At 32.9% G+C, this 25,932-nt stretch overlaps 4 protein-coding genes across 9 annotated transcripts; all 4 read right to left on the reverse strand.

Annotated features, from left to right (window-relative positions):
- Positions 1-316: 316 nt before the first annotated feature.
- LOC129896901 (non-specific lipid transfer protein GPI-anchored 3) lies at positions 317-2,326 on the reverse strand. Its single transcript, XM_055972891.1, has 4 exons — positions 1,964-2,326; positions 1,380-1,460; positions 908-955; positions 317-554 (listed from the first exon to the last, which is right to left on the reverse strand). Exons 1-4 carry the CDS (start codon positions 2,247-2,249, stop codon positions 430-432), a joined length of 540 nt encoding a protein of 179 aa, XP_055828866.1. The 5' UTR covers positions 2,250-2,326; the 3' UTR covers positions 317-429.
- A 668-nt stretch (positions 2,327-2,994) lies between these two features.
- LOC129896011 (geranylgeranyl transferase type-2 subunit beta 1-like) lies at positions 2,995-7,436 on the reverse strand. Of its 5 annotated transcripts, XM_055971827.1 has the most exons (10): positions 7,320-7,433; positions 6,868-6,922; positions 5,986-6,136; positions 5,672-5,788; positions 5,340-5,406; positions 4,980-5,128; positions 4,120-4,253; positions 3,940-4,038; positions 3,746-3,821; positions 2,995-3,325 (listed from the first exon to the last, which is right to left on the reverse strand). In XM_055971827.1, exons 2-10 carry the CDS (start codon positions 6,919-6,921, stop codon positions 3,231-3,233), a joined length of 942 nt encoding a protein of 313 aa, XP_055827802.1. In that variant the 5' UTR covers position 6,922; positions 7,320-7,433; the 3' UTR covers positions 2,995-3,230. The 5 variants fall into 5 exon arrangements, with proteins under 5 accessions (XP_055827802.1, XP_055827801.1, XP_055827800.1 ...); XM_055971826.1 differs by having other exon boundaries at positions 3,940-4,253; positions 5,340-5,410; positions 5,682-5,788; positions 7,320-7,436; XM_055971825.1 differs by having other exon boundaries at positions 3,940-4,253; positions 7,320-7,435.
- Positions 7,437-9,758: 2,322 nt separating this feature from the next.
- On the reverse strand, positions 9,759-14,090 carry LOC129895584 (TPR repeat-containing thioredoxin TDX). Its single transcript, XM_055971309.1, has 11 exons — positions 13,856-14,090; positions 13,731-13,764; positions 13,274-13,384; positions 13,104-13,191; positions 12,928-13,008; positions 12,771-12,835; positions 12,508-12,648; positions 12,207-12,323; positions 12,075-12,128; positions 11,345-11,381; positions 9,759-10,301 (listed from the first exon to the last, which is right to left on the reverse strand). Exons 1-11 carry the CDS (start codon positions 13,966-13,968, stop codon positions 9,973-9,975), a joined length of 1,170 nt encoding a protein of 389 aa, XP_055827284.1. The 5' UTR covers positions 13,969-14,090; the 3' UTR covers positions 9,759-9,972.
- A 470-nt stretch (positions 14,091-14,560) lies between these two features.
- On the reverse strand, positions 14,561-17,922 carry LOC129896052 (protein TIFY 6B). 2 transcript variants are annotated; one of them, XM_055971868.1, is made up of 7 exons: positions 17,728-17,922; positions 16,212-16,408; positions 15,807-16,105; positions 15,627-15,717; positions 15,199-15,529; positions 15,032-15,089; positions 14,561-14,951 (listed from the first exon to the last, which is right to left on the reverse strand). In XM_055971868.1, the coding sequence occupies exons 1-7, from the start codon at positions 17,789-17,791 to the stop codon at positions 14,813-14,815; spliced, it is 1,179 nt and encodes a 392-aa protein (XP_055827843.1). In that variant the 5' UTR covers positions 17,792-17,922; the 3' UTR covers positions 14,561-14,812. The 2 variants fall into 2 exon arrangements, with proteins under 2 accessions (XP_055827843.1, XP_055827845.1); XM_055971870.1 differs by having other exon boundaries at positions 15,807-15,913; positions 17,728-17,920.
- Positions 17,923-25,932: the final 8,010 nt, after the last annotated feature.

A 25,932-nucleotide genomic window follows, 5' to 3' on the forward strand; every position in this document is an offset into this window, starting at 1 on the left:
TAAACTGACTTTAGAATAAAAGAAAGAATAGGAATTGTTAAAAGTAATATTTTTTATTATGAATAAAATGTGATTAAAAGAAAAATAATAACATATTTATTAAAAAAAAGAGTATTTTTAATCCATTAAGTAATAATAAAGTCATTTTTGAACCAACAGAACTATTTAACTGAATACATTTTTATTCAATTTTATATATTTCAAAAGCATTTTTATCCCTTTTCTATGATATCAATACCAAAAAGAAATAATAAATCAGATAGAATATACTGTTAACAATCATAACAAGAACTAATCAAAACACAATTACTACTAAACATCACACATCTCATTAATAATCGGAGAAAAATAATAATTGGTGATGTAAACTAAAAAAAGTGAAATGATCGATGCATTGTCTTTCCTAGTAAGAAAATTAATAATTAATCCTTAAAATGCTAACAACATTACTAAACTCATAAGCGATGCAACAGCAACAAATCCTCCAAATTTGGATGTCACACTAGCTGTATTTTCTGCTGGTGGACTTGCAGTTTTGTTTCTTGACATCGAACCTGGGAAGAAACGACGTTATATATTTTAATTAATAAAAAATTCGTGTGACTTAGCTAATTGAATAAAAGTGTTGGAACTGTTAATGTGTTTGATTAACAATATCCTTGATTAAATGACCTTAAAGTTTACACTTATATATACATAATAATACAAATGTAAAAGTGTCAAAAGTTGAATGTCGAAATGGAATGCATAGAGATAATTAAAGAATTTGTTTTGAGAAGTATTTTGCAAATCAAAAGAAAAAGAGTCTAGATAAATAATAAAATTATTGATCATACAAAGTGTGATTATAATTAATTGAAATGTCATAAGTTGAGGACAACCAACTTACGACATTAAAAATACTTACTGTTAGTCTCTGAAGAAGTGGGAGATGGGGCTGAAGCTGAACCAGCAGCTATATTTATACACATAAAAAAAATATTCAGGTTAGTCATAAAAAAAATGATTAATAGACATATTAGTGTAATTACTATCAAACATTCAAACTAGATTTTACCTTACATATATATAATCAGATCAATCAAAAAATATTTACATATAAGCTTTTCAAATTTGTAACTTCAAAAATAAGATAAATTATCTTCTAACTTGATTAGGTAAAAATGAAGTGCGTCCAAGATAGTGCACAAGCGTAATAGGCAACAAAATCTATTTGATTAAAAATTGAATCTTTTACCCACATTATCTTAAATTGCTAAAAATCTATTGAAGTACTCCCTCAGTCCATTTAACTAATTGTCATGACCCTGGCTAAAAATAATTGGTTAAAAATGTTTGTCACTTAAAAAAATTAAGATAAGAACTAATTATTTTTTCACCTTTTTTCTTTCTTTTTTTCTTTTTGAACTTCAAAGATATCTGCATGCAGTTGATATCTTTCGGATGCACACTAAGTAAATCTGCTCATACAGGAGATATAGATCATATTAGGCAAATTTAATGCGATGAGCTCTAATTATAAAGGTTGTTGGTGAGGACAATCGATCCCAAGTCTCCCAAATAGAAAACCTCTCACTTAACCAACTCAGTCAATCCTTGAAGGTATACGTACCACCTTCTTTTTTACTCTAATAAATAAATCTAGATAGTGATTTGTGGTGAAAGAAATAGTGGTATTTATGAGATCATAGAACAAATAAGACTGATTTAGTCAATTAATATTTTCTTTAAGATCGTGCAAATACAATATGACAAATAAAATAGGACTAATACAATCAACTTTACCAAATGCAATGCATATTGTGAATCAGGAATGTTAAGTGTCCATAATGAGCGTATGTACATAGTTCAAATCAAACGTACTAGATTCAATTGAACTCATAGGTCACAAAAAGAATATATGTTTACCTAATGTACTAGATTCAATTGAACTCATAGGTGACGAAAAAATATATATGTTTACCTTTTTTGCAAAGGGAAAGATCAGGTTTAGCACCACAAGCTTTTGCAAAATCTAAAGCTTCATCTTGAGTTACATTCATACTTCTCATGACATCAGAATTAGCAAACACAGTGCAAAGGCATTGTGCATCATTTGTGATCATTTCCTTCAACGGCGCACAGCACGTTGCTGGAGGAGTTTTCGTATGCGATGCCAATGCTGGTTGACACGGCATTAGTTTCTGCACGCATGGCATCGCAGAAATACTACCACGACCAACACCACTGGCCAAAAACGCCGCGATCATATTTTTATCCACATCAATTCCATGAGATAAACCCACAAAAAAACATGTGAAAATTACAACAACAAATGATGATTTGGTATATGCCATGGGTTAATATGAATTTGTGATGATCGATATGAGGAATTGAAATGTGCATATATATAGGGGGAATGTAAACATGTAAGGTAACTGTTATTTTTATTTGAAACCGTATTTTCAGGCAGTTACAGAAAACAGAATCATTCAATTTTTTGAATCTATTCTTTGTGCTATCCGTGTGTCTAGAACATCCCATAATTTTCGTTATTACTGGTGACCAAGTCCCTTACATTTAAACCTATTATAACCTAAAATTTAGGCAATTCTCAGATTTGGATTTGCAAATTTTTTTTACACTCGGTGTTTACATTAATTAAACTTGGAAATTGAACATTTATAGTGAGGATTAACTAATGTATCGGTATTACTAATACACCATATTCAGCACTATTTATATTCACCGTTGACCGTACCAAACGACCGTGAGTTTATTTGGTTTAACATCTTAGAATGAGTTTCTTTCCCAACAAAGAAATTCACTTTTCGTGGACCCATTTCATCTGACGGAGATATATCATATTTGTAGAAGTTGGTACAACTATTACATTGTTGCTGCTTTGCTTCAAGATGTAGTTTTCAGGGTACGGATTCATATGATGGCAGTATTTTCAACGTAGAGTATATATAATTATATAAGCCAAAAAAAAAACTAAAATACCAACAAATATCAAATCTGAACCTGTAACTTTAGAATTATAATGAGTTAAAGTGCTAAAAACTACAAAGGTTGAACCATCAAGTTTAAATCCTGGATCCGTCTTTTGTTTGCTTCTTCTTGAAAGAGGCATTATGACGAAAATGTTACAGCATTAGTAACGCAAACCGTGTTTCAAGTGAAACTATTTCTGCTAATCTCATAGCAAGAGGATGTCGTTATAAGCTAGCATGGAGCAAAACCAGAGATTATCTGCCAAGCATAACTCGGTTTACAACATCAACAGGCAAGGCATAAGCAGGATCTATCGGCTTTATTCCTGGATATTCAAGAAGCGAAAGCCCTGGATTGCAGAAAAAAATCGAAGGAATAAGAAAAAACACTTGGGGTCGTTAAAGGTCAATCTAAATTGTCATCAACAACAGAAAAAACAACTGCAGTGGAGCTTAGAAAACGTTTCCAGGAACATCCCTTAAAATTTGCTTCTAGTCTCATTACTTGTTATAGTTTTATCACTAAAATAAACGGCATGTTAGAAAGGCCAAGAGCGATCATGCTTCCAAAAACTGTGATTTTGGACAATAATAAATATAGAAGCACTGCTTCTGTAGGATTGTCATATGAAAAAACTTGTTCAAGGACACAATTAGGAATGCAGCAGCCCACACCAAGATCCTTTTCAACAGTCATATGGACCATGTATCATCTCAAGAAAAATACACATTAGTCATTTCACAATACAAAAATGTCATATGTCCCTTACCAGCAACTCCAAAGTAAGTATGGAAGACATCAACTGCATCATCTGGCCTATCTGAAATTCCACCATTCTCCTTATCCTACATTCATGAAAGGAATATAACTCAGGCTTTACGAACATTGTCAGACAACTACACAAAGATACAGTATTCATTGCCAAGCTTCACGTGAAAGGGAGTTGTTATATTAGGATGTAACCTGACAGTCCAAAATAAACTTTACAAGCTTTTTTTTGTCAATCCAATGAACCCTGTCAATCATGATTAAGCTGGAAAGAACCCACCAAGAGTAGCAGACCTGAGGAGCAACAACACGACTATCAGTAACACTTAAAACTAACTTGTCGATAGAAATTTCAATGTAGCAAGAGTAACAAACATCAGGAAGCTTCTCTGGGCGCCCATTTAGACCCCCAGATTTGACTTGTCTTTCACATAACCACCAACCAAGGAGGTCCTTATCAACATGATGTAGAGATCCTGTAATTGCGAGAGCTGCCACGCAACAGAAAACTGCAATGGTAGCATAGTTAAAATTGCTTTCAGTAATACACAACTCAAATAATAAGAAGACTGCTGGAAATATGGAAGCTAAGTGGAACACACAGGCTGACAACCAACAAAGGGCCAAAAACTTTGCTCCTTTTCACTAACAAATATGACACTAACGGTCATATAACCGTGTTCATAGCAAAGGAACATATTCCTTCTTCAAAACCTGTTCCTTGCTTCCTTTCATGTGAAAGAAAGAAAAAAAGCAAAGAATGCAGGATTTTCCTCCAAGGAATTCTAGGATTATGTCCATTAGCATCAAACTAGGACCCACAAACTGATAACGTCTCTTGATATGTTTATCTGACATGCAGAACTTGCCCACCCTTGCGACTATGTCAAAGCTGCTGACAACTTGGCGTATATTCAACATCAGTATGGCATTATCTTTTAACTTGTCATTTATCTTTTTGGTTTTTGACAAGTATCCCAGGTTACTGATGAGAGTTTATTGTCTTGATTGGTGATAATGATGTCATGAACTCCGGTTTCGGTGATAGTACGGCTTTGATATTTTTCAAGATAACCGAGAAATCTCCGAGGACCAGTGGCACACGGTTCGAAACTCGGTGGATAATGGGCTGGTTGATAATCCTTTGGTATGAATAAATCAACGCTCTCGTTTGTCTTTCAGTTTAGAAGCCATAGGTAGTATGATAAAATGCATGATTTCTATATGTGACATACTTTGCCCCGCATGAGATTCTGCTCCAGGTGTGCATCCAAATCCACCATCCACATTCTTGCAACTTAAAATATATTTCACTGCTTTTCCAACATCAATCTTATCTAACCGATGCAGCAATGCGAGTGAAAGGATTGAAATGTAAGAGAACCTACACAAAGCATATTTAGGTCATTATATTTTCAATTCCCAAAAGAAGGATCTTACATTCCAAAAGAAAACACACATATCTAAAGATATATACCTTTTTTAAAAAAAAAAGATACATGGCTTAATCCTTGGCAGTTCAAGTAAATTTAAAAACTAGAAACCAAATAAAGGATCCTAAATTTATTATAGCAAACAAAGTGAGAAGCTGCTACCGTGTATCGACTTCACCCCATATATCGCCAGAAAATGACCCATCTTCATTTTGCAGGCCTGCAATATCTAGCTGAAAAGTTAAGTTCACCACTTCGCAACACCCAAATTTCTTAATAGTACTTCAAACTGCCAATGTAGAGAATGTCACTATTGTGATGAGTACTCTCGATGTTAATTTATCCACATTGTTTGGTTTTGTGAGGGTAGAATTGTACACTCAGTAAATGCTAGCATTGCAGCAGAGTTCACGGATGAAATACATAGATCTAAAAGATAAGTATACAGAACCTCCAAAACAATAGTAAATGTCAGAAGACATGAAGTAAGATACAATTTGACACCTTATCAATGTCAAGGATGTGTAATTTATCAAATAACGCCAAGACTTGAATAGCACTAAGTGTATACAACACATGCGGATCATGTCCAATATTACCACCAAATCCACCTGCATACAATACAAATAGAGAAGTGAGCCTACATACAGATCAAAACATGAAAGTAACTACCTCTCAAGGAAAAAAGGAAAGAGAAAAGCAACATCCATTAAAAAAGCAGTACGTATAGTATAGCTGCAACATTTGGAAATACTGACGAAAAAATCATTGTGAGAAAGAAAGAAAGAAAGAAGTGCAAGATACAAACCAGATCCGTGTTGGCACTGCATGACCCATGAAATAACTTCATCTTGCTCCACAGCAGCAAGCTTGCCCATGATATCCAGAGTTGTCAACCCCCAGTATGCCCCATTTAATCTCAAATGCTCCATCACCACAGATTCAAAATCATCTTTCCTCTGAAGGTATACAGGAACGTATTAGACAAAGCAAATGATAGAGTAACAAGAAAAGTGCCTTAGTGGATGGTGGAAAAGAAAGGAACTCCATCAAGTGTGAAAATTACATGAAGGATATGTACGAAGGAATCATCTCACAAGCGTGACAAATAGGAGGAGATAGGGAGCATTTGCACAAAGTCACATTTCTTCTGTTTGAAGTAAGATGAAACCAGAACAGCAGAAATGCTAGTCCTAATATTCCCACTCAAACAAGTAAAGATTACAGTGAAATGCAACTGTTTTCAGGTATCAAGGGTGTCGCTAACAGTGAGGGATTAAATCTGAAGGATCGATCATATCAAAAAGTTCCAACCTATACCAGACCAAAAGGGGGATTCCAGAGCCATTCCTTATGTTCCAAACCACTCCACAGTCCACTTCTTTAAGGCTGGATATGATATCCATCCAAATATGTCAACAATAAATTTGAACTTGACAATTGAAACAATCCAAACTCTGTGAGTTCCTAAAATACTTACTTGGAGTACTCTAACCCAAATGATACAAGAATGCTTAAGAAGGATCCATCATACTTTAGCAAGTAGAGCAGAATTGGTATCACGATATTAGCTAATGCCTACAAACCATACTGTCTCTCCTTCACAACTGTCCTAGTGAAAAACTAATACTGAGAAACAATATTGGATGAAAGGCAGAGGAAAATCAGTAGACATGAAACAAATGAGTACCTTCTCAACTGTTATAATGTACTTAACATGCTTTCCCACCAACAGCTCCCCCATCCTGCAATCATCATGGCCCAGAACTCAAATCATCAAATTTGGCCAAAGTGGGAGAAAAAAGAGTATAATTGTATTAATACACACTAGAACATTCTTATTCATGTACTGTTTTTCACAATAAGAGATTGACTAGGGATATGAATGTCCCTTTTTTGCACACTTTCCCCTTTACATAACTATGGAGTACCCTCTGCAAATTTTGATTTTTGCAGCGTGATAGGTTTAACTAATTGCAATTTTAATTTCTATTAGTATTAATTGCAATCACTTAGATTGAGATTTTGAAGACTAAAATGAAGAAATTTTCCTAAAAATCAACATCAACTCAAGCAAAAAGTTGATCTTAAGCATTAAGAAGAACAAGAAACGGTGAAAGAGAATTTTGACAGAAAAATCACCTGTTACAAATTGGATTCGACGACTGGAATGAAAGACAGAAGGAGAAGAAGAGAGTTACTTTTGAGTTTTCGCCATCAGTCCCTAATCATATTTACGAGAAGATTACAAATATTATCCCTTAAATATTATAAATGAACAGTTTTAGTCTTTTAATTTTGTTATGACTGTTAAATTAACAGAAATCATAAAAACGAAATGATTATTTATTTTTAATAAAATAAAAAGAGAAAGTATTATAAATACACTATGGATGTTTATTTAAGTAAGTATTTTTATAACTTCTTCAACAAATTTACGATCAAGTAAGTAGTTATTTTGAAATAATTTTGTGAGATTGATTAATAATTTAAGTAGACAACTTATAAATAATTTTGTGGAACTTGCAATAAAACTAACAACTTGCATATAGCTTAAGTAAAGTTATAAGAAGCATTATAGTTACATCAAAATGATTTTTTTATAACAGTGTACGTAGTAAATCTTGAAAACACTTTTTATTAATAGAAAGTTGAAAAAAACTATGCCTTTTGTTTCAACAAAGCAAAGGCATTCAATTCACAGAAAAACAGATTATTTACAAAGAGAGTAATCCACAAATATGATCAGTATCAATCAAGTTAGCCTGCATATTGGGCGATCTTCTTTTCCAGTGAATTTTTGTCAGTACTTACAACCTTGTCGACCTCCTAGCCATTTTTTATGAAAAAGAAAGATGGAACATATTGAAGCCACATCTCTTGCCTCATCAATATCAGCCTTCAAAAATGCAACTTTTGGATATTTTCCGGGCAGGCTTGAATAAAATGGAGAAACAAAACGACATGGTCCACACCATGTTGCAGTAAAATAAAGGATAGCTAGACGTGATGCTTTTGAAGCAGCATTTAACTTCGTCTCTAATTCGCTCAGAGAATGGATATCAATAATTTTTTCTGTATATAATAAACAAGTTTATTTAAATTATTGCATAAATATATAGACTTGCCCCGCTCAAATGAAAGCCATATTTCACACTGTCCGAGATTTCCTTAGTCATAGAATTCAATATCCATGATGTTACCATATCATCGCACCTCTTCCATTGACGGAACTTAGGTGAATTTGCATCTGGTTTTCCACAGCTCCCATCAATGAAACCTAATTTGTTTTTCACTGACAAAGCTTGCATAACTCCTGTCCTCCAGGATGGATATCCTATTCCATCAAAGTGAACTGGAACCAGCATCATTCCAGGGTTATCCAAGGGATGTAGATAGAGAGCACTGCTCGTATCACTAGCAGTATTGGTCCCCTCAGTAGTGAGAGTATCTTCCACACCCGTCATAGATGTAGTATTCGAATTGATTATGGAGTTTACTCAAAAACAAAAAAAGAGGAAAAGAAAGATCATAAATCAAAGTAGAAAGAGATTGGATCAACGAACGTTGCTCTGATACCCTATTAAACTTCAGAGCCATGGTGAGAACTCAATCCAAGTGGAAAGAAAGAAGTCATAGCTGAGAACTCAATCCAAGTGGAAAGAAAGAAGTCATAGCTGAGAACTCACACCTTCTCCTTCGTATCCAGTTAAGCTAAATCAGGAAAAATATCTAACTGCTATCCTAACCGACTGACTATGATCAGTTAACTAACTAAACTGTCACTCTAAAAGTTGCATCAAACATCAGAAATAGACTAATATAGCAGAAATTGCACTTCAATCTCATAAATAAACCAAAATACCCAAAACTTAAATGACTAAAACTGTCCAAATATGTAAATGGTGCAACTTTAGTCCTGTCAAAATTAATATGAGGGACTATTTTTGTCATTTTGTCTACAAATCAATTGTATTTTTTTTCTTTTTACTACTGACTGGCATTTTAGTATCAGAAATTATTTACGGTTGTTAATTTTTTATATTTTTAAAAAATAATTATCAATGGGAAGCATGCATCTACAAGCCATTTGATCATCAAGCTAATGATAAGTTGGTAAATCACTAACTTATTTATGTCTTTCCTTGTGTTTTATGCTTCCTCGAGGGTGATTTGATAGTCCAAACGAACTTGTTTTGTTGGATTTCAGGTAAAGGAGCGTTCAGATATGACCAAACGATGAAAAGTAGTGAAATGAGAAAGATTGGAGTTGATTTAGAGATTGGGAGAAGAACAAGAAAGAAATTCGTTGATAGTTCGTGGCCACGAATTTGAAGAAAGTTTGTGCCAACGAGCTATGTTTGCGGCCACGAACTTGAAGAAAACAAAATGGCTAAAGAAAATGAGTTTTAGCCACACACCACCAAGTATTTTGTGCTCCACGAACCCAACAGCTGAAGCACGAGTTGGTACCGACAGAAATGGTCACTGCTTCAACTAACCAAACTATGATAAGATAAATAGGATCAGCTATTTCACTGCTAAAACTAACCAAACTATGATAAGATAAATCGGATCAGCTATTCAAATATAACTGCATAGATTCATCAAAAGAAACTTTCAGGAACCAAGAAACTACAGAAATCTGCCTGAATCAAGTTGCTTCAGATGAATCTTTCACAACAGTGTACTTAGTAAACCTCGAAAACACTTCTCCATTGAAGGAAAGTTTTAAATTAAAAAAAAACTATGCCTTTTGTTTCAACAAAGCAAAGGCATTTAATTCACAATCAAGCTAGCCTGCATATTGGGCGATCTTCTTTTCCAGTGAATTCTTGTCAGCACCTACAACCTTGTCGACCTCCTTGCCGTCTTTTATGAAAAAGAAAGCTGGAACACTACTGACATTCCATCTTGAAGCCACATCTCTTGCCTCATCAATATCAGCCTTTAGAAAAGCAACTTTTGGATATTTTCCAGGCAGGCTTGTATAAAATGGAGAAATAAAACGACATGGTCCACACCATGTTGCAGTAAAGTATAGGACAGCTAGACGTGATGCCTTTGAAGCAGCATTTAACTTCGTCTCTAGTTCGCTCACAGAATGGATACCAACAATTTTTCCTACATACAATAAACAAGTTAATTTATTGCATAAATATGTAGACTAGTCCCTCTCAAATGAAAGCCGCACTACTTTGCAGCATAAAACACACTTTTATTCATCATATTGTTAATGAAAACCCAAATGACAAATAGCACATGGAAAATGAGAGTAAAGAAGTTTTCTAGAAGAAATCAACACAACAAAGTTCTGGAACGCAATGATTACATGCCCCGTAGCTTCAACATATATTCAAATACTACAGAGCTTTACCAAAACATCATCTCGCTGCCACCAGCAGCCTCCCCCCATTTTTCACTTCTCACAGCATATAACTACGATCGTATCCCAAACCCTAACCCACACTCCACCCCAAATGGTCGACAGAGCTTTTTCCACTTTCTCCCATGACAGTGAGCACTGCCAACCTCTTAATACAGGTCCAATCTCCTTGATATTGATAAAATATCAGGCAATTCCCAGAAGGTACCTAATAAAACCTAGAAAACCAGCTACATCATCACACCACACAATTGGGTGCATGTAGCACAAATATCTGCATGAATATCTGCACATCATCAATATTTCTGTACCAGCGTTTAAGCTATCAAATTTTATTATACCTTGAGGTGGTCATTAACCAGTGACTCGGTAAATATGATAGTTTTTATAAACTACAGCTGATTATAGATAGCAGCTCACTAGCTCAATGACAGACGACTACAGTGGTGATGCTAGGTATTTTTCAGCAGTTGAGGATTCTACATATCAGTTTGATATTCTTATCACTTCAGCTGACATTGTTCGTATGCCAGTAGGTAAAACAGTACCTGGATAATGGCAGGAAGAGCCTGATGGATATGTTAATTATCATCAACTGTCTACTGGCAAAAGAATGATGCCATATTTCAAAAGTCAATATTATAAAACGGGCAATACTAAACATAAGGACTACCGTCAAGAATGAAATATCAGTCACGGCAGATAAAAAAGAATCCTAGATACACTTAAACCAACCATCAAATGTCAAATGAGTAGTGAATTCGAAAAACGAAGATCATACCATCATTCAAATCAGAAGCAGAAGCAGAGTCAGGATCCTGCATCATATTTTTGAAAAAAGAACAACTCATTATAAGAAGAAATGAATCTATACACTGAGTGATAAAGGGGCTGCAGAAAGGGGACAGTCAAAATTTAAATAGCAGGCCAACTCAATAATCCAGACTTATCCCATAGTCAGTTTTTGCCATTTAACTTAAAGCATGGATTAAAAATGTAAAGATCAAAGAATCCCATTGTTAATGGCGTGTAGAAAATTGCGTAAACAAATGTCATATTTTCTGTCAGCAATATTACTCCCCATCCCTTCGTCATGCCTCACCACAAATAAAAGAGAGATGAGGTAATGGGTCAATTAGGAATATGGATCCAACTGGATGCTAGCTGAAACTAGGAAGGAAGAGATAACACAGGCTGCACAAGACAAAAAGAAAACTAAAATACAAATGAACAAAGTTGAAGACGACAGGCAGGAGTCAATTGAGCTCTTTATTTGCCAAGTCTACACCTTTAGAGTGGGGGACTAAGCAGGGAAGTTGGATCTCGGAAATGAGTAACTAATAACCAGTCAAGTGATGTCTCAACAATAAGTATGTCAGCTTTAGGTACAAACTAAATTATGAACAGATGCCACTGGCTGAAACTCATGGAAGATCACAAACAATGAACTTCTTATTTAGAAAATCGCACCGTGACAGCAGTAACACAAAAGTATACCCAAGAAAACTTACAGACGCTTCATGCTCAGATTGCTGTTCTTTCTTTTTACTCTTTCCAAAAGCTTCCTGCAATGCAAACTGATGTCAAGAATAATGAAAAGCAGCCAGTTAGTGACTAAATACTTACAACACACTTAAAAACACCTGTAGTTCTGCCTGACGCCGCTGAGTGTCACGCTTAAATTTCCTCAACTTCTTCTCTTCTCGCAGCCGTTGATACTTTCGGCAGTGTTCTTCAATTTTGTGAGCATTAGGTTCAACCTGCAATATTACCAGGCCAAAGAACTTCCATTTTAAAGTTTACAGACATTTTTTCCTTCTCTTACACTTGAGTAAAAACAATGAAACTGAACTACATATAGTAGAAAACTGTGTGAACCACTCAGACGGTTCGGGTATATCAGGGAGAAGGCGTAATGGACAAGGACAAGTTTAAATATTTGACCTTTTTAAGTATCTCGGCAATCTCCTCATCAAAATCTATCATGGATGCCACACGAAGATCGCTAGCTGCCTCTTTCCATAAGCCCAACATTGCTCGAGCCATACCCCTCACTTTGTATCCTTTTGCTGAGTCAGGGTTGGCCTTTAAGGAAATGATGCAAGTGTCATTAGGTCTTAGAACTCAAAAATACAGTCACAACATAAATGAAACTAAAATTTCTTTCTAGCTAATGTAAGCATGGCTTGAAATAGCTTCTGAAACACCTTTAAAGCAGCATCAGCATCACGGATCGCGGCATTGGGTTTTTTCAGCTTAATGAAGACATTAGCTGCATAGACATTAGTATTTGTCAAAAGACCACATGAAGGACATGATACAAAATAAAGAACATTAAGATGGTAAATAGACCCAGATACAAACCTCTTGTTGCGTATAATATTGCAGAATTTGGATTCAACAAAATAGCTTCAGTTAAATGATTTATGGCTTCATTAAGCTTGCCTGCCAGGAATGTACAGTTCTAGTAAGGTGTAACTTCCCTAATCAATATTGTAAAAAGGGATCTTCATTACACAATTAGGTAAAGATTAGCGTGCCTTCAGATATTGCATCCAGTGCTTTAGCTTTTGACATTTGAGCAGCATCTCGATTTTCGTCTGTTACTTCACTTGTAGAATCTCCCATCTGCAATTAGACAACAAAGAAAAACTCAATAAATACAAAGATAACGCCCAAGTTGCATCCACCTAACCCTTTCATGACATACCTGTTGTGGAGGATCATTGTCAGGTTCCACAATATCAGTGTTATCCAACTCAACATCAGACTCTACAATGTCTTCATCTAGCTCATCAACATGCTCCTCTCCACCTTGTTCCTGCAAACTCATTCCTCGGTATCAAAACATGAAAATTAACAACATCTCCCCATTTTACATTGAATGTCATGTTTCTAAATCTTTAAATTCGGCTTATGCGAAAACGATCACCATTTCTCAAAATACCAAATATCATGAAGTTTAATGGATCCTACTAAAATATATATATATATTTGCACACACTAAAGTAAATCACAAGTCCACTCTTTGGCAATATCAAAATTAGGTTTTTCCTGTTCAAAGCAGAAACCTTGAGAAACATTCAGCAATCACAAACAAAAAAATAAATAAAAAAATTGCAGAAGAAGTAGAAGTGTAGAAGGGCGAATTGCTTGCGGAGGCTTACAGATTTAACCGAGGGAGGAAATTGAGCACCCAAGCTGTAATCAATTCATTCAACAACGAAAAACAGTAAATCAATTGTTGGTTCGATCAAGGAAAGCCCAAAGGGTTATGAAAAGTGATGAGTACCTTTCGAGAAAACTCTTGAAAAAAGTAAGGGAAGGATTTTGTAAGATTGAAGGGTTCTCTTTGCAAAGCTCCACAAAATGTCTTAGGTCTTCAAGCTTCTCGTTATCCATCATCGTCCCCACTAGTCCACTCTCTTTCTCTCTGTGTCTTTCTTAGTCAATTTCCACAAACTTTGATACCGAGGGTTTTTCTTTTTTTCCTCAGCAATTACATTTTAAAAATATTTTTCTGTTTGTCTTTCATTTTATTATTTTTTTAAGATCAAAAATACATTAACTACTTACTACATTAGATATTTGCATTTTTTATTTGAACTATCATCAGTTATTTCTCTCCACTCTCAAGATTATCGTACAAAAAGAGAGTCTAGAAATTTTATTTCAGACGCACACAACTACAGTGACATAAATTATGTGAGAATTGTCCCAATTTGACTAATGTTCTTGTGACCTGAAATTCAAGGTCTTGGGAAAAGAAATTCTACTTTAGTCGTCAAAAATAGGACAAATTTCTCATTTGTCCTAATATATCGTTATCACCATGTCCCTTTATGCCAAAAAAAGATGATATCAGTATTTTGTCGTGCTTTGAAATTCTTCCCTCCGTGGTACAAAATGGTGTGAATTTACATGAACTATCTTTCCCAGCTTCCACACTTGTACAAAGTGGCTAACAGGAGGGGGGAAAAAAGGTGGCTAACAGAAGAATAAAAACATAACTTTGAAGAAAAATAATGCTTCTTTACATTGGCAAAAATGGAAAACCTACAAAAAGCTTTTCATCAGAGATTAGGCTCTGATAACAATTACAAGAAAAAACAACCTAGAGTAATTGTATCTAAGAAAAAACTTTAGTATTGAGGTCAAAACGAACACAATTTAATTGCTTAAATAATCTTTCTGGCACACTCTTCATTTTGTGTCTACATTATTTTGCCACCTTTAGCAATTCACCATCTTACTTGACCAAATTGATTATGTGAGGAGGACAAGAGCCTGAAGAATTCATAGAGAGGCTTCTGCTACCAAGTCCAGGAGTGCTGCTACATTCTGGGGATTGCTTGCTGTTGGGAGGATAAGGGGATGCACTTATTACCCTGGATTTCAGGAACACCATAAGCTTAGAGAGGAGACAAGAAAAGTAATCAACTGCTTGAATAAATGAAAACAAAATTACCTTTCCTTGCGCTTCTCCAAGAACCGAGCCAATGATGCCTTGCGTGCCTGAGGCACAGCTGCAAATGAGAAATGGGCAATTATTATACTGACATAATGTACGAGTGAAAAAAGTGGTCAAGAATCTTTGTGATCAAGCAATTCGGTTAGGAAAGCACGAGAATATACCTGATGGAACGAGGGAGGCAGGACAAGATCCTATGGGACTGGCAACTTTGGAAGGTTCTGCTTTAACAGAAGGAGACGGAAGAACTCCTATTGATTTGATAATAGTTACTCCATTTGTATTACTAGACACTATGCCAGATTGCGAGCCACCATGGGATGTTAAAGAAATGGGGCTGGCATGAGTAGGTGTTGTATTACGGTACTGATTCACGACAAAAGAGTCAATGGCAGAGGACTTAGGTATAGGCGCCTGAACTGGAGATAGAGTAGATGTGGTTGCATTTGGTGCAACAGGTGGTGCATTTCCAGCAAGCAACATAATAGCTTGAGCCTAATCCAAAAGAAGAGAAACAATTGCTAAGATAGTGAACATAAGATAAATTCATGAGACCAATATCAAAGAGAACCTAACGGTCTAGAACAGTTACCTTCTCTGGTGAAACATTGTCATAAACACAGACAGAACCACCATAAAAGATGGTCAACTGGGCAGGACCTGGGGGAGTCTTGGGAGCACCTCTGCCAATAAACATCCACAACAAACTCAGCGTCTCCCTTCAGTAAAAGTTTTCTCAATAGACATTTTATATCAATGTTAGCTAACATACCTTAAATCAGTGGTGCCCACGACAGCGCTACTAGATGGAACGGCTGAAATGGGGCTAGCAACCGTAGGTCCCGCACCAGGGAGTTGATTTACAGTAGTTATCAGATTCTGTCCAACAGGAGAAAGAAAAGACTTATGACCAGGTATAGTCATAGATATAGAAATCTGATTTGATGGGTTCGCAACTGGGAGCACTCTGACTCCATGCGATCGATGCACGGAGTGTGCATCATAGTGATGAGGAGGGAAAGTTGTCGTTGTGTAATGTGTTCCACCTTGCCTTTCAAGCATCATATTTTTCTGACATTTATAGGAACAACTAATGAAAAGACAGCAAATTGGGAAGGTACTCATACAAGATCTATGGTATGATAAAAGAAAAGGTCAACGAAGATCCATAACAAACCTGTGTGACATCAGAGTATGTCCGGTGACTCGAGTCGACAGCTTCAGTTGTGGTTATAGTCACCAATCCAGTTGATGCAAGAGAATCAAAACCAATTTTTGGTTTATCCTCTGGAGCAATCTTGAAAGAGAGGTATTGAGGATGAGCAGACATGTTTTTTGAGAATGACCACTGCATCGCTGAACTTCTTACAGGTGCTGCAAAATCATAAGACAAGAGAAGAAGATACCATCATAGTTACATCCAACATTATATTTACTTACTAGGTGTATAAACAAAAGCTTCTGATGTAAAAGAAATACCTTATTTAAAATAAAAAAAACTCTACCAATACACAAATGCAATTAAGTAGTTACCTAATTAATAAACAACTCTTTGGTAAAAAAATTGCTGAAGTATATATTCAGAAAAGACAGACGAGACGCCGATTCACGAACCTTATAAATAGTCATAACCTCTATGCTTTTACCAAGACCTTCTTTTCCCCTTATAATAAGACAATATGATCAAATAAATAATTCAATAGTGCTTCACAGGTGCAGCTGAAAAAGGGGGTGAACATGTTCCTGCCTTAGGAATTTAAATACAGGCTGCTAAGCTTCTCATGTGCTATATAATAGTATACAATATTGTATTTACCAAGTCAAGAAGAAGTAAAGAACATGGAAAAATCATCTGATCAAAATAGTATAAATACATACAGCCATACCAGTTGGGATTTCTTTAATAATACTACCTTATTCTAATGGGAGAGGAAAAGTAATTTATTCATGTTCTTGGTACTATCCCACCATAATTTATTCATAAAAGAAAATGACTTGTGGGGTTTCACAACTCATCTAAATTAAAAAAATTATTCTTCAGAAATAAACTAATCCAACTTACACAATGCATTCAAAAAGGTGCATGGACTACGCTAAACAAATTAAAGCCTAGCTCAAAGGTTCCATCTCATTAAAAAAATAAACCCCTACATAAGTTGTTCCTTTTTATTAATTTCCCCATTTGAAGTATTCCCACTCAACGTGGACCACACTACTTTGCTCACGGCAATTAAACTAGAGTTTCACAGTCAAACTATAAGTTATTTCCTTTTTTTCATGAATTATCACCATTTATGAATTAAAATGTTGATAGTTCGGACCTGAAACTCGCAAAACGTGATAATACAGATGTCAAACTACAATAAAGCAATATAAAAAAAGTTTATTTTGACGAATAGAAAAATACCCTTTATCAATTCTCTGTTTGGGGGTGCAGAGAAACAGAGGAAATCTTTAAAACTGAAACTAAAATCTGGAACTTTTCTTAGTTAGATCGAGACTCAATTTGATTCTTGAAAACCCATATGAGTTTCAATACTATTTAGCTGGTTTACAATTTTAAAAAAAAGGAAAAGGGATGATTGAAACAGAAGAAATATTGCATAGAAACATGAATAACATCTACTAACTGGAAAAAGATTCATTCTTGGAAGAGAAAACATGAAACATGAACGAAAAAACAATATGGTTACCTGGATCTATAGGTTCTTCAAGAACTTCTTTCTTCACAGTCAAACCCATGAAATCTCTCTCCATTTTTCTTCACTTTAACTTCAGGAATTTGAGTATTGAGAATTGAAAAGAGATATAAAGCTCTGTTTTTTTTTCTCTCTGTTTTTTGTTTATTGTGGAAGGAGAATGTGAGGGAAATAGGAAGAAAGCTTTTAAATGAAGACACAACTTTGTTGTTTTGTTTTTTTATTTATCAGATAACATCACTGCCGTTGATTCCTTCGAGATTACACACACTTCTCCTTACCTATTTTTTCCCTACAGGTTAACCGGTTATTACCGGTAGCCGGTAATCGTCCCGTGTTATCTGTTTTTTTTAATCCCTACGTGCTAAATGTTGATTACTCCAAAAACTTATCTATCCAAAGAAGTTATAAAAAAAATCACAAAATTTGAATTCAAATATCTAATTTTAAAAATAAAATTATTTATCCTAACATAATCATAAACGATGATATTCGCCCTATTATTTTATTGCAATATTTTATAATTAAAAATATAATAATGTAGTTTTTAAGTTAGAAGTAAGGAGGCAGATTTCAGAAGAGGTAAACTTAGATTAAATAATAGTTTGGAAAAAGTCATTAGATATGATATTATGTAGTTTTAGCTTACGAAAGACATGGCATTAGCTAGGAGTTTGTGGAAAATACGGATTAGGAAAAAAGGTTAAAGCGAGAAATGTGTTGTCTTATCATGACATGTCCATGCCAGTAGTTGTAGATTTAGTATTGCACATATATTTTCAAGTCTTTCAATTTTTGTCATTATATATTGTCTTGTACTCGACTATCAAGTTATTTTATTGTAATTACTATCATGTTAATATTTATTGTTTTTATTCATTTCTACTATTTTTTGTACTTCTATTATTATATTAGGCAAACATATTGGCCTGTAGAGGAGCGGACAAATGGTGATGGGGTACAACTAAAGGCACATTGTCCATGAAAGCTCATCTCTCGAAGAAGCCTCTTTGGGGAAGAAGGAAGGAACTCGTTGCCAAGGACATGAGAAGGATTGTATCCCAATGATGTGGACAAAGAGATAAGTAGGCAGAAAGAATCTAAAAGGGCATGTGCGGACGAGCTTGTGCGTATAAATATTAGTTGGCATCACTAACAACATTACCACGTGGCTTACGTCCATTGATCATGGTACTTTAGGACTAGAGTAGAGTATTCTTATAGGTTCACGCCTCAAGATAGTAATTGTTTCCTCCTAAATTCTAATAATACAACAACAATATGTTATTCCTTAAGCTCCAAGTTTACGTTATTGACTTAGTTCCTATCTTCTAAAGGAAATTCATACTCGATCATTACCGAAGTCAAGATCAGAATTCTCAATTCGGAATCATAGGACAACATTTTTACTTATAAAGTATGCATACACTTTATTATATTCAAACTTAGAGGAAAGTTTTATAGAGTGGTGGTTAGACCATTTTTGTTGTGTGGGGTAGAGTGTTGGGCAGTCAAGAACTAATGTGTTCAGAAGATGTATGTTGCGGAGATGAAGATGTTAAGATGAATGTGTGGCATACTAGGAGCGACAAGATTAGGAATGAGGTTATACAAGAGAAGGTAGGAGTGACCTATGTGGCAGACAAAATAAGGAAAGCGAGACTGAGATAGTTTGGACATGTGCAAATGAGGTGCATTGACGCCCCTAGTGAAGAGGTGCGAGAGACTAGTTGTAGGAGGTACCTGGAAGGGTAAAGATAGGCTAAAGAAATAATGGGGAAAGTGATTAGACGGGATTTGATGCAGCTTCATATTACCGAGGATATGACTCTATATAGGAAGGAGTGGAGAACTAGCATTAGGGTAGAAGATTAGTAGAGGTGAAAGTTAGTGGAGAATTAACATATTATATTGTCTATCGTGTTTCGATTATTACACTATTTTGTTGTTGTTATTATTTTTTTCTTGTAGAATTTACAGTTCCTTTCTTATTAGTGATTATGTTTTCTTCATCATTTTTTTCTTACTTGGACGTGAGACATTGAAACAACCTATCTACCTCCTTAAGATAATAGTAAAATATGTGTACACTCTACTTTCTCTATATCCTATACAGTAAGATTCTACTGGTATGTTATTGTTGTACTTCAATTTAATATATAAATTGTTGTGCATTTATTGAGTTGTGCAATTCAGCCTCTTATTTAAAATTACGTTGTCCAATGGCAGCACGAGAGAGAGTCCTACAATGACAAGTACGAAAAACACGTGACTAATCATATTGTACCATTTATTTTTCCTTCTTATAATTAATTAAAACTAATGTTCACATCTCTGAGTAGCGTGGATCGTACGACTTCATCGATAACAGCTGGCTTCTCGCTACGAAACAACAACCCACCACCACATTATAATAACAAATATATTTTTTTTTCAAATTAAGTAACATTTTTGTATTTTTCAAGTCAAGTTGATTATAAGTTCTAATTCTTTGTTAAAATAAAGATACAATGTTTTACATATTTATATAATATTAAAAAATACATTAGTTATCAAAATTTATATAATTTGAATTTTGAATAGTACTATCTGTTATTTCTTTTTATAAAAAGCTTGATCAAATACAATTCGAACGAGCTTATAGCTTGTAAACACAAGTCACAAGTTAGAAACTTCAATATATAATTTTTAATTTATATTTGTTATTTTAATTTAAAAATAATTTTTTTATTTTATCAAAATATTAACAAAAATAATTTAAAATATTTAAAATAAATTGATCCAAATAGGCTCATAGTATACTTGATAAATATTATTAGTATTGATAAATTTTAAGTGGTGTTGATTTAATGATTTAAAATTTTTACTCCGAAAAAAATTATAATTGTATGGTAATAAATTATTTCATTTTCTTACGTGCAAATCTAATGTCATTGAGATGTTCACAATTAACATATCCTTTGTCATCGATCGTTATTTTTTACTAAAAATAGTTACAAAATATACACAAATATTATCGACATTCAAAATAATAAAGCTATAATTAAAAGATATAAATTTTAAACTAAAGGTCATAACTAAAGCGGGTCAAATAATTTTGGAAATTATATACTAATTAAACTAAAATAGAACAAAGAAAATATATATTATTTTTTTTCGAAAATGGCTTTGTTGAAGCAGATATGTCGATGAAGAGCGTCTGCTTCAACTTTAAACTTTATCTTATTCTAAGAGAATGATGATAATAATAATTATAATATGAAGTAGGGAAAGGTTAGATTCCTTGAATGATTCACGTTTTTTTAAAATTATTTTTTCATATTCCAACTCATCAAAAGTTTATTTATTATAATATTATTAAAAGGCAAAAAGAAATGAAGCGATGAATCTTGAAAATTTTAAATTCAAACGAGATCCACCAATTAATAATTCAACGAAGCACATGAAAATGGACAATATTTATTTAATATATTAAATGTACTAAAATAACAAGAATATTTATTTAATATACTAAAAGTACAAAAGTAGAAATCATCATATATTTTAAGAATAAATTCACATGACAACGTGACCACTAACTAACAAAAAAATATTTTATATACATACACGTCACCCATGACTTTGCTTTAAACACATCCATGCTAAGAATACATTGAAGAATCTATTTTTATAACAATTTAGAAGTAGGTATTATTATTATTATTATTTCTATTATTATTAAAAGAAATGGTAAGTCCTTATAATAAAATGAAAAAGATAAGTCTAACCCCCATATAATATTAATCAATAATTCAAGAATATAACTTATCAAATGTGCTAGACTGTTCTAAAATGGAAAGAGCTTTATATAAATTGGAAATTACTATTATTTTGACAAATCACAGTTGCACTGGATTTATAGCTTGTTTAGATGGTTGTTGTCTATTGTATCGTATCGTATTATTTGCTATTATTATATAATAACAAAAAAAATAATTTTATGTAATGATCATTTGATATGATCGCATTATTATCTTTTTTTATTTCATTCTATTATTTACTTACTTTTTATAATAATTCAGTAAAATTCATAGGTGGAAGGATTGAACAAATAAACATTTCAATTAAATTGAATATAAATGAGTAAATAAAACCATGATTCGATAATTTTGATATCACCCGTATGGAAATTTTGCGATCAATTATTGATGCAGTGATGTTGAGGCTCCATTTGAGGAATTAAAATTTCCTGGCTATTTACAAAATGAATAAAAATAAAAAAGTGTTTTCTTCCCGATATTTTATGTATAAAAATAAAAAATTCTGATAAAAATAAAACCAAGTAGTTTACAAAATCATTTTTCATCAATTTGAGCTCATAAATTTTGGTGGCTTCTCAGGTTTCTCGGTTGATTCTACCACTAAAAAGAAATGTTACACGACGTGGGTAAAAAAAATAAAAAAGAAATTATATACATAATCAATACCATCTATTTTTGTTATGTTATCTTTTCCTTGTCTCTCTGAATAAATATATAAATATATACACTATATTTTTTTTTAATTTCAATTTGATTGTTCTATTTTAATTTGACACAAAATTTAAGAGATGAAAATATTTTTATATTTTATGATTATAAATTAACGATAGGTAAAGTATATTAAAATATCTTTTAATTTTGGTCTTTAACATATCACGTAAAAAGATGAAATTAAAGAATTACTAAAAATTAAAAAAAATAAATTAAATGGACTAAAAAGAAAATCATAGCAAATAAATTAAACAAGAGAATATTTTTTTTATTGTTTTTGGTCATTAGCTATATTGTATGGAAGGCATTAACATGAATTGTGGTTCAACAATAGAATTACTCCATCTTTAATCAAAAATCTCGAATTCGAGTCATGAATATAAAAAAAAAAAAAATCGAGCGTATCGTCAAATGGATCTTACCGTGCGTAACAAGGAAAAAAATATTGTATTGAAGGCATGTGAAAGGTAGTTTAATATTGTATGTAAATATTAAAATCACGTAGCTACTCTGTGATGGACCCGCACTCACATATAAAAATTTGAGGCCAAACGTCATTTCGTGCGTAATTGATAGCAAGTGTCTACTATTTAGGCCCCTTATCTATTTTGTTTTAATTATTCCGTACTTTCTAGCACTCATTAATTACTAGTATTTTATTACTCCAGTTTTTTTTTAAAATTTCTGTAACACTCCCACTTTTCAACAGCCGCACATGGGGATTTTAATTTGATATGTTTAAAATGCCGATGGATAATAATAATAATAAGAAGAAGAAGATGGAAAGACGAAAATTGAATGAAAATGGAGTTAGGAGTTATTTTTTTGGAAGCCTACGTTGATTATTGAATTGTTTTTTTAGGAATAAGAAGTAAAGTATCTGGCAAAATTATAGCAAGTGTTTATAAGTTGAAAAATATTTGATCAACTTATATTTTAAATTTAAATATTTATATAAATTAAAAGTGATTATAAACTACTAGTCAAACACCATATCCTTCAACTTTGAACAATAAGCATATTCCTCCTCCAGAAATTATTTGCTTCTAACTAAAAGTTCTCAAGAAAATTGTTCTCTTTTTTTTAAAATAATAATAATATTCATATCTGAAAAGCAGAAAGTCCATCTTTCGCCCATCTACTATTAGGTCTGATTATACTTATTAATAAATTGAATGTCCTCTTCGACCTTCAATTCCGATGACCGGCACAGATCTCGTGCAACCGGCCCATTATTACTTTAAAAAAAAAAAATGTGTTTTCTTTACTGTCAAATGGCTTTTATATTTATAATAAATTTTAATTTTAACCTTCACTCTCTCTATATATATAGTATTCTAAGTCATAACCTTCTCTCCTCGAAACACACGTCCCTTAAACAATTTGTATTCAATTGCTTTTCCAGAAACAAAAAGTGTACAAAAAATAATTGAAAAATGCCTTACCAACGTGGTCCAAAAACTAGAAGGCACCCAAAACTATGGGCTTGTGATACAGTAGGAATTAATTAATTAATTATATTAGTAACACCTATCCAGAAACAACTCCACTTGCTCAATATTTTGTCTATATACTTAAAGACACTCAGTATACTAATCAATACGTAAAATATTAATAAAGAAATTAGTTAATATCCCCTCCTTTTCTTTTACCTGTCTTGTTAACTTGACACTCCCTATAGAATATTTATTATTAGGAATTTTTTTTTATTAAAATGCTGTTATGAATTAGGCTCTGAAAATCTAATAAGCACTTATGTAAGTCTAATAAGCACTCACAATTGGTGTTTACAAATTTAGAATTTTGAGTTTATAAATTATCTAACAAATTTGTTGACTTTAGCCTTCGTTCAATATATATTCTTCCTCTTTTTTTAAAAAAAAAAAAGACATATGCACTCAAAAATCATCGATTACAAACAATTCCAATTATATATGTTATATTTTGAGTAATACTAAAGTAATTCTTAATATATTAATAGAAGCAAGATGTGCAGATAAATTATAGATCAACCCTTCAAGTTCTAAGTGTAGCTAATCATCCTTTTATAGACATTGAGAACTAAAATAAGTTGGAGAAAAGTTCTCTTTTTATTTATTTGTTTGTTTTAGTTTGTGGTCGTCTAGATGATTCTATTTGTTTTTGTTTTCCTATGAGTAAAACATAAGAGACACTGAAATAAAATATGACATACAACATGAATTGAGTTAAGCAGAATAGCTCTTAATATGCTGTATTTAGGATTCTTTGGTTGTTGGTAAGATTTATATATGATGGTGCATTTATAATGTATGGATCAGTTATGCAACTATTAATGGGATTTTTCGCATATAGTTACTCAAAAATATTTTAATTATACTTTTTAGCTATAGTTTGCTAATTATAATTCGTATCTATAATTATAACAGTTCCCCAGACCCCATGTTGTGGGATTTCACTGGGTTGTTGTTGTTGTTGTTGTTGTATCTATAATTATAACAGTGTTTGCATAATTCATGCAATATTTGTATACATTTGTATAATTCGCTATACAATTCACAGTTTTTGTACAACTTTGTATATTTCACTATACAATTCATGCACAACCTTTGTATAATTCACCATACAATTTGTAGTGTTTGTATATTTCGTTATACAATTCGATTCGCGTACAACGTTTGTATAAATCGCGCGAATTATATAAAATTCAAACTGTAATTACAGCTAGATGCTTGCTGCAAGCCATAATTAATTCAAAATATAGTTATGTTAGATAATTAACTAATACATGTTTGCTTATCCGCGTAATTTTCTCAATATTATATGGAAACATTAAGCTCATGCCCCATAAAAGCAAAATAATTACAAATAAATACCCCTTTACAATTAATACCACCAAGGCATGAGATTCGCGAGCAAGATACCGTCGCAGTATCAATATACTGACATGGTATCATTGAGGTTGTTTCAATCCTTAATGATACCATCACAATATATCTATATATTGTCATGGTATCATTGATGTGTACTTTAATCATTCAACTGCATCTTCATGAAAATCATCATATCTTGTCATGGTATCATTAAGGATTGTTTCATATAATCATTAAAGATCGTTTCATACAAATGTTGAATGATACCGTCATAGTATATATATATATACTGTGATGATATCATAAATATTTTCCTAGGTTATTCGATATTACATGAATGATACTACCACAGTATATTTATAATGATACTGAAAATCCTTAATGAGACACTTTTAAAACCCTCAATGATATCATAACAATATATTGATACCTTATCGGTATCATATAGGATTGGGCTATTTTTTAAGAAATAATAATAAAACAATTAAGAGAAAATTATTAAAATCGTAATCTTATTTATTAAATTAATTAGTAAATATATTCTTTGTGATACTCCGTCGGTATGTTGATACCATATCGATATCATATAGAACTGAGCTTAATTTTCTGTGATACTCCATCGGTATATGATACCCTAACAGTATCATGTGGTGGACGCTGACGTCAATATGACATCAGCGCGAATTTAAAAATAATTAAAGAGGGTACAGGGGTAATTAGTTTGGCCGAAGGGGTATATAAAAGAATTATTTAGGAAAAGAGTATGAAGTGGTAAATAGTTTATTTAAAGGGTTCATTTCGCGTAGTTTTCTCTATTAATATTCCTTCTATATCTC

This window comes from Solanum dulcamara, chromosome 7 (assembly GCF_947179165.1).
Source record: "Solanum dulcamara chromosome 7, daSolDulc1.2, whole genome shotgun sequence".
In the NCBI taxonomy this organism is placed as follows: Eukaryota; Viridiplantae; Streptophyta; class Magnoliopsida; order Solanales; family Solanaceae; genus Solanum; species Solanum dulcamara.

Bases quoted from the DNA above. Each gene is read 5' to 3' on its own strand.
- LOC129896901 (XM_055972891.1), bottom strand. From the start codon at position 2,249: ATGATCGCGGCGTTTTTGGCCAGTGGTGTTGGTCGTGGTAGTATTTCT. The intron at 1,461-1,963 runs GTAAACATATAT...CTGTATGAGCAG, and splicing joins TCTTTCCCTTTGCAAAAAAG to ATTTACTTAGTGTGCATCCG. The intron at 555-907 runs GTAAGTATTTTT...GTTTCTTCCCAG, and splicing joins CACTTCTTCAGAGACTAACA to GTTCGATGTCAAGAAACAAA.
- LOC129896011 (XM_055971825.1), bottom strand. From the start codon at position 6,921: ATGGGGGAGCTGTTGGTGGGAAAGCATGTTAAGTACATTATAACAGTT. The intron at 5,129-5,339 runs GTAGCAGCTTCT...TGCTTTGTGTAG, and splicing joins TGGGGTGAAGTCGATACACG to GTTCTCTTACATTTCAATCC. The intron at 4,254-4,979 runs GTATGTCACATA...CTACCATTGCAG, and splicing joins AGAATCTCATGCGGGGCAAA to TTTTCTGTTGCGTGGCAGCT.
- LOC129895584 (XM_055971309.1), bottom strand. From the start codon at position 13,968: ATGATGGATAACGAGAAGCTTGAAGACCTAAGACATTTTGTGGAGCTT. The intron at 13,009-13,103 runs GCACGCTAATCT...CATTCCTGGCAG, and splicing joins ACTGGATGCAATATCTGAAG to GCAAGCTTAATGAAGCCATA. The intron at 12,836-12,927 runs GTTTGTATCTGG...ATGTCTATGCAG, and splicing joins AATATTATACGCAACAAGAG to CTAATGTCTTCATTAAGCTG.
- LOC129896052 (XM_055971868.1), bottom strand. From the start codon at position 17,791: ATGGAGAGAGATTTCATGGGTTTGACTGTGAAGAAAGAAGTTCTTGAA. The intron at 16,409-17,727 runs GTAACCATATTG...ATGATTTTGCAG, and splicing joins TGAAGAACCTATAGATCCAG to CACCTGTAAGAAGTTCAGCG. The intron at 15,718-15,806 runs GTATGTTAGCTA...GTTTATTGGCAG, and splicing joins GTGGGCACCACTGATTTAAG to AGGTGCTCCCAAGACTCCCC.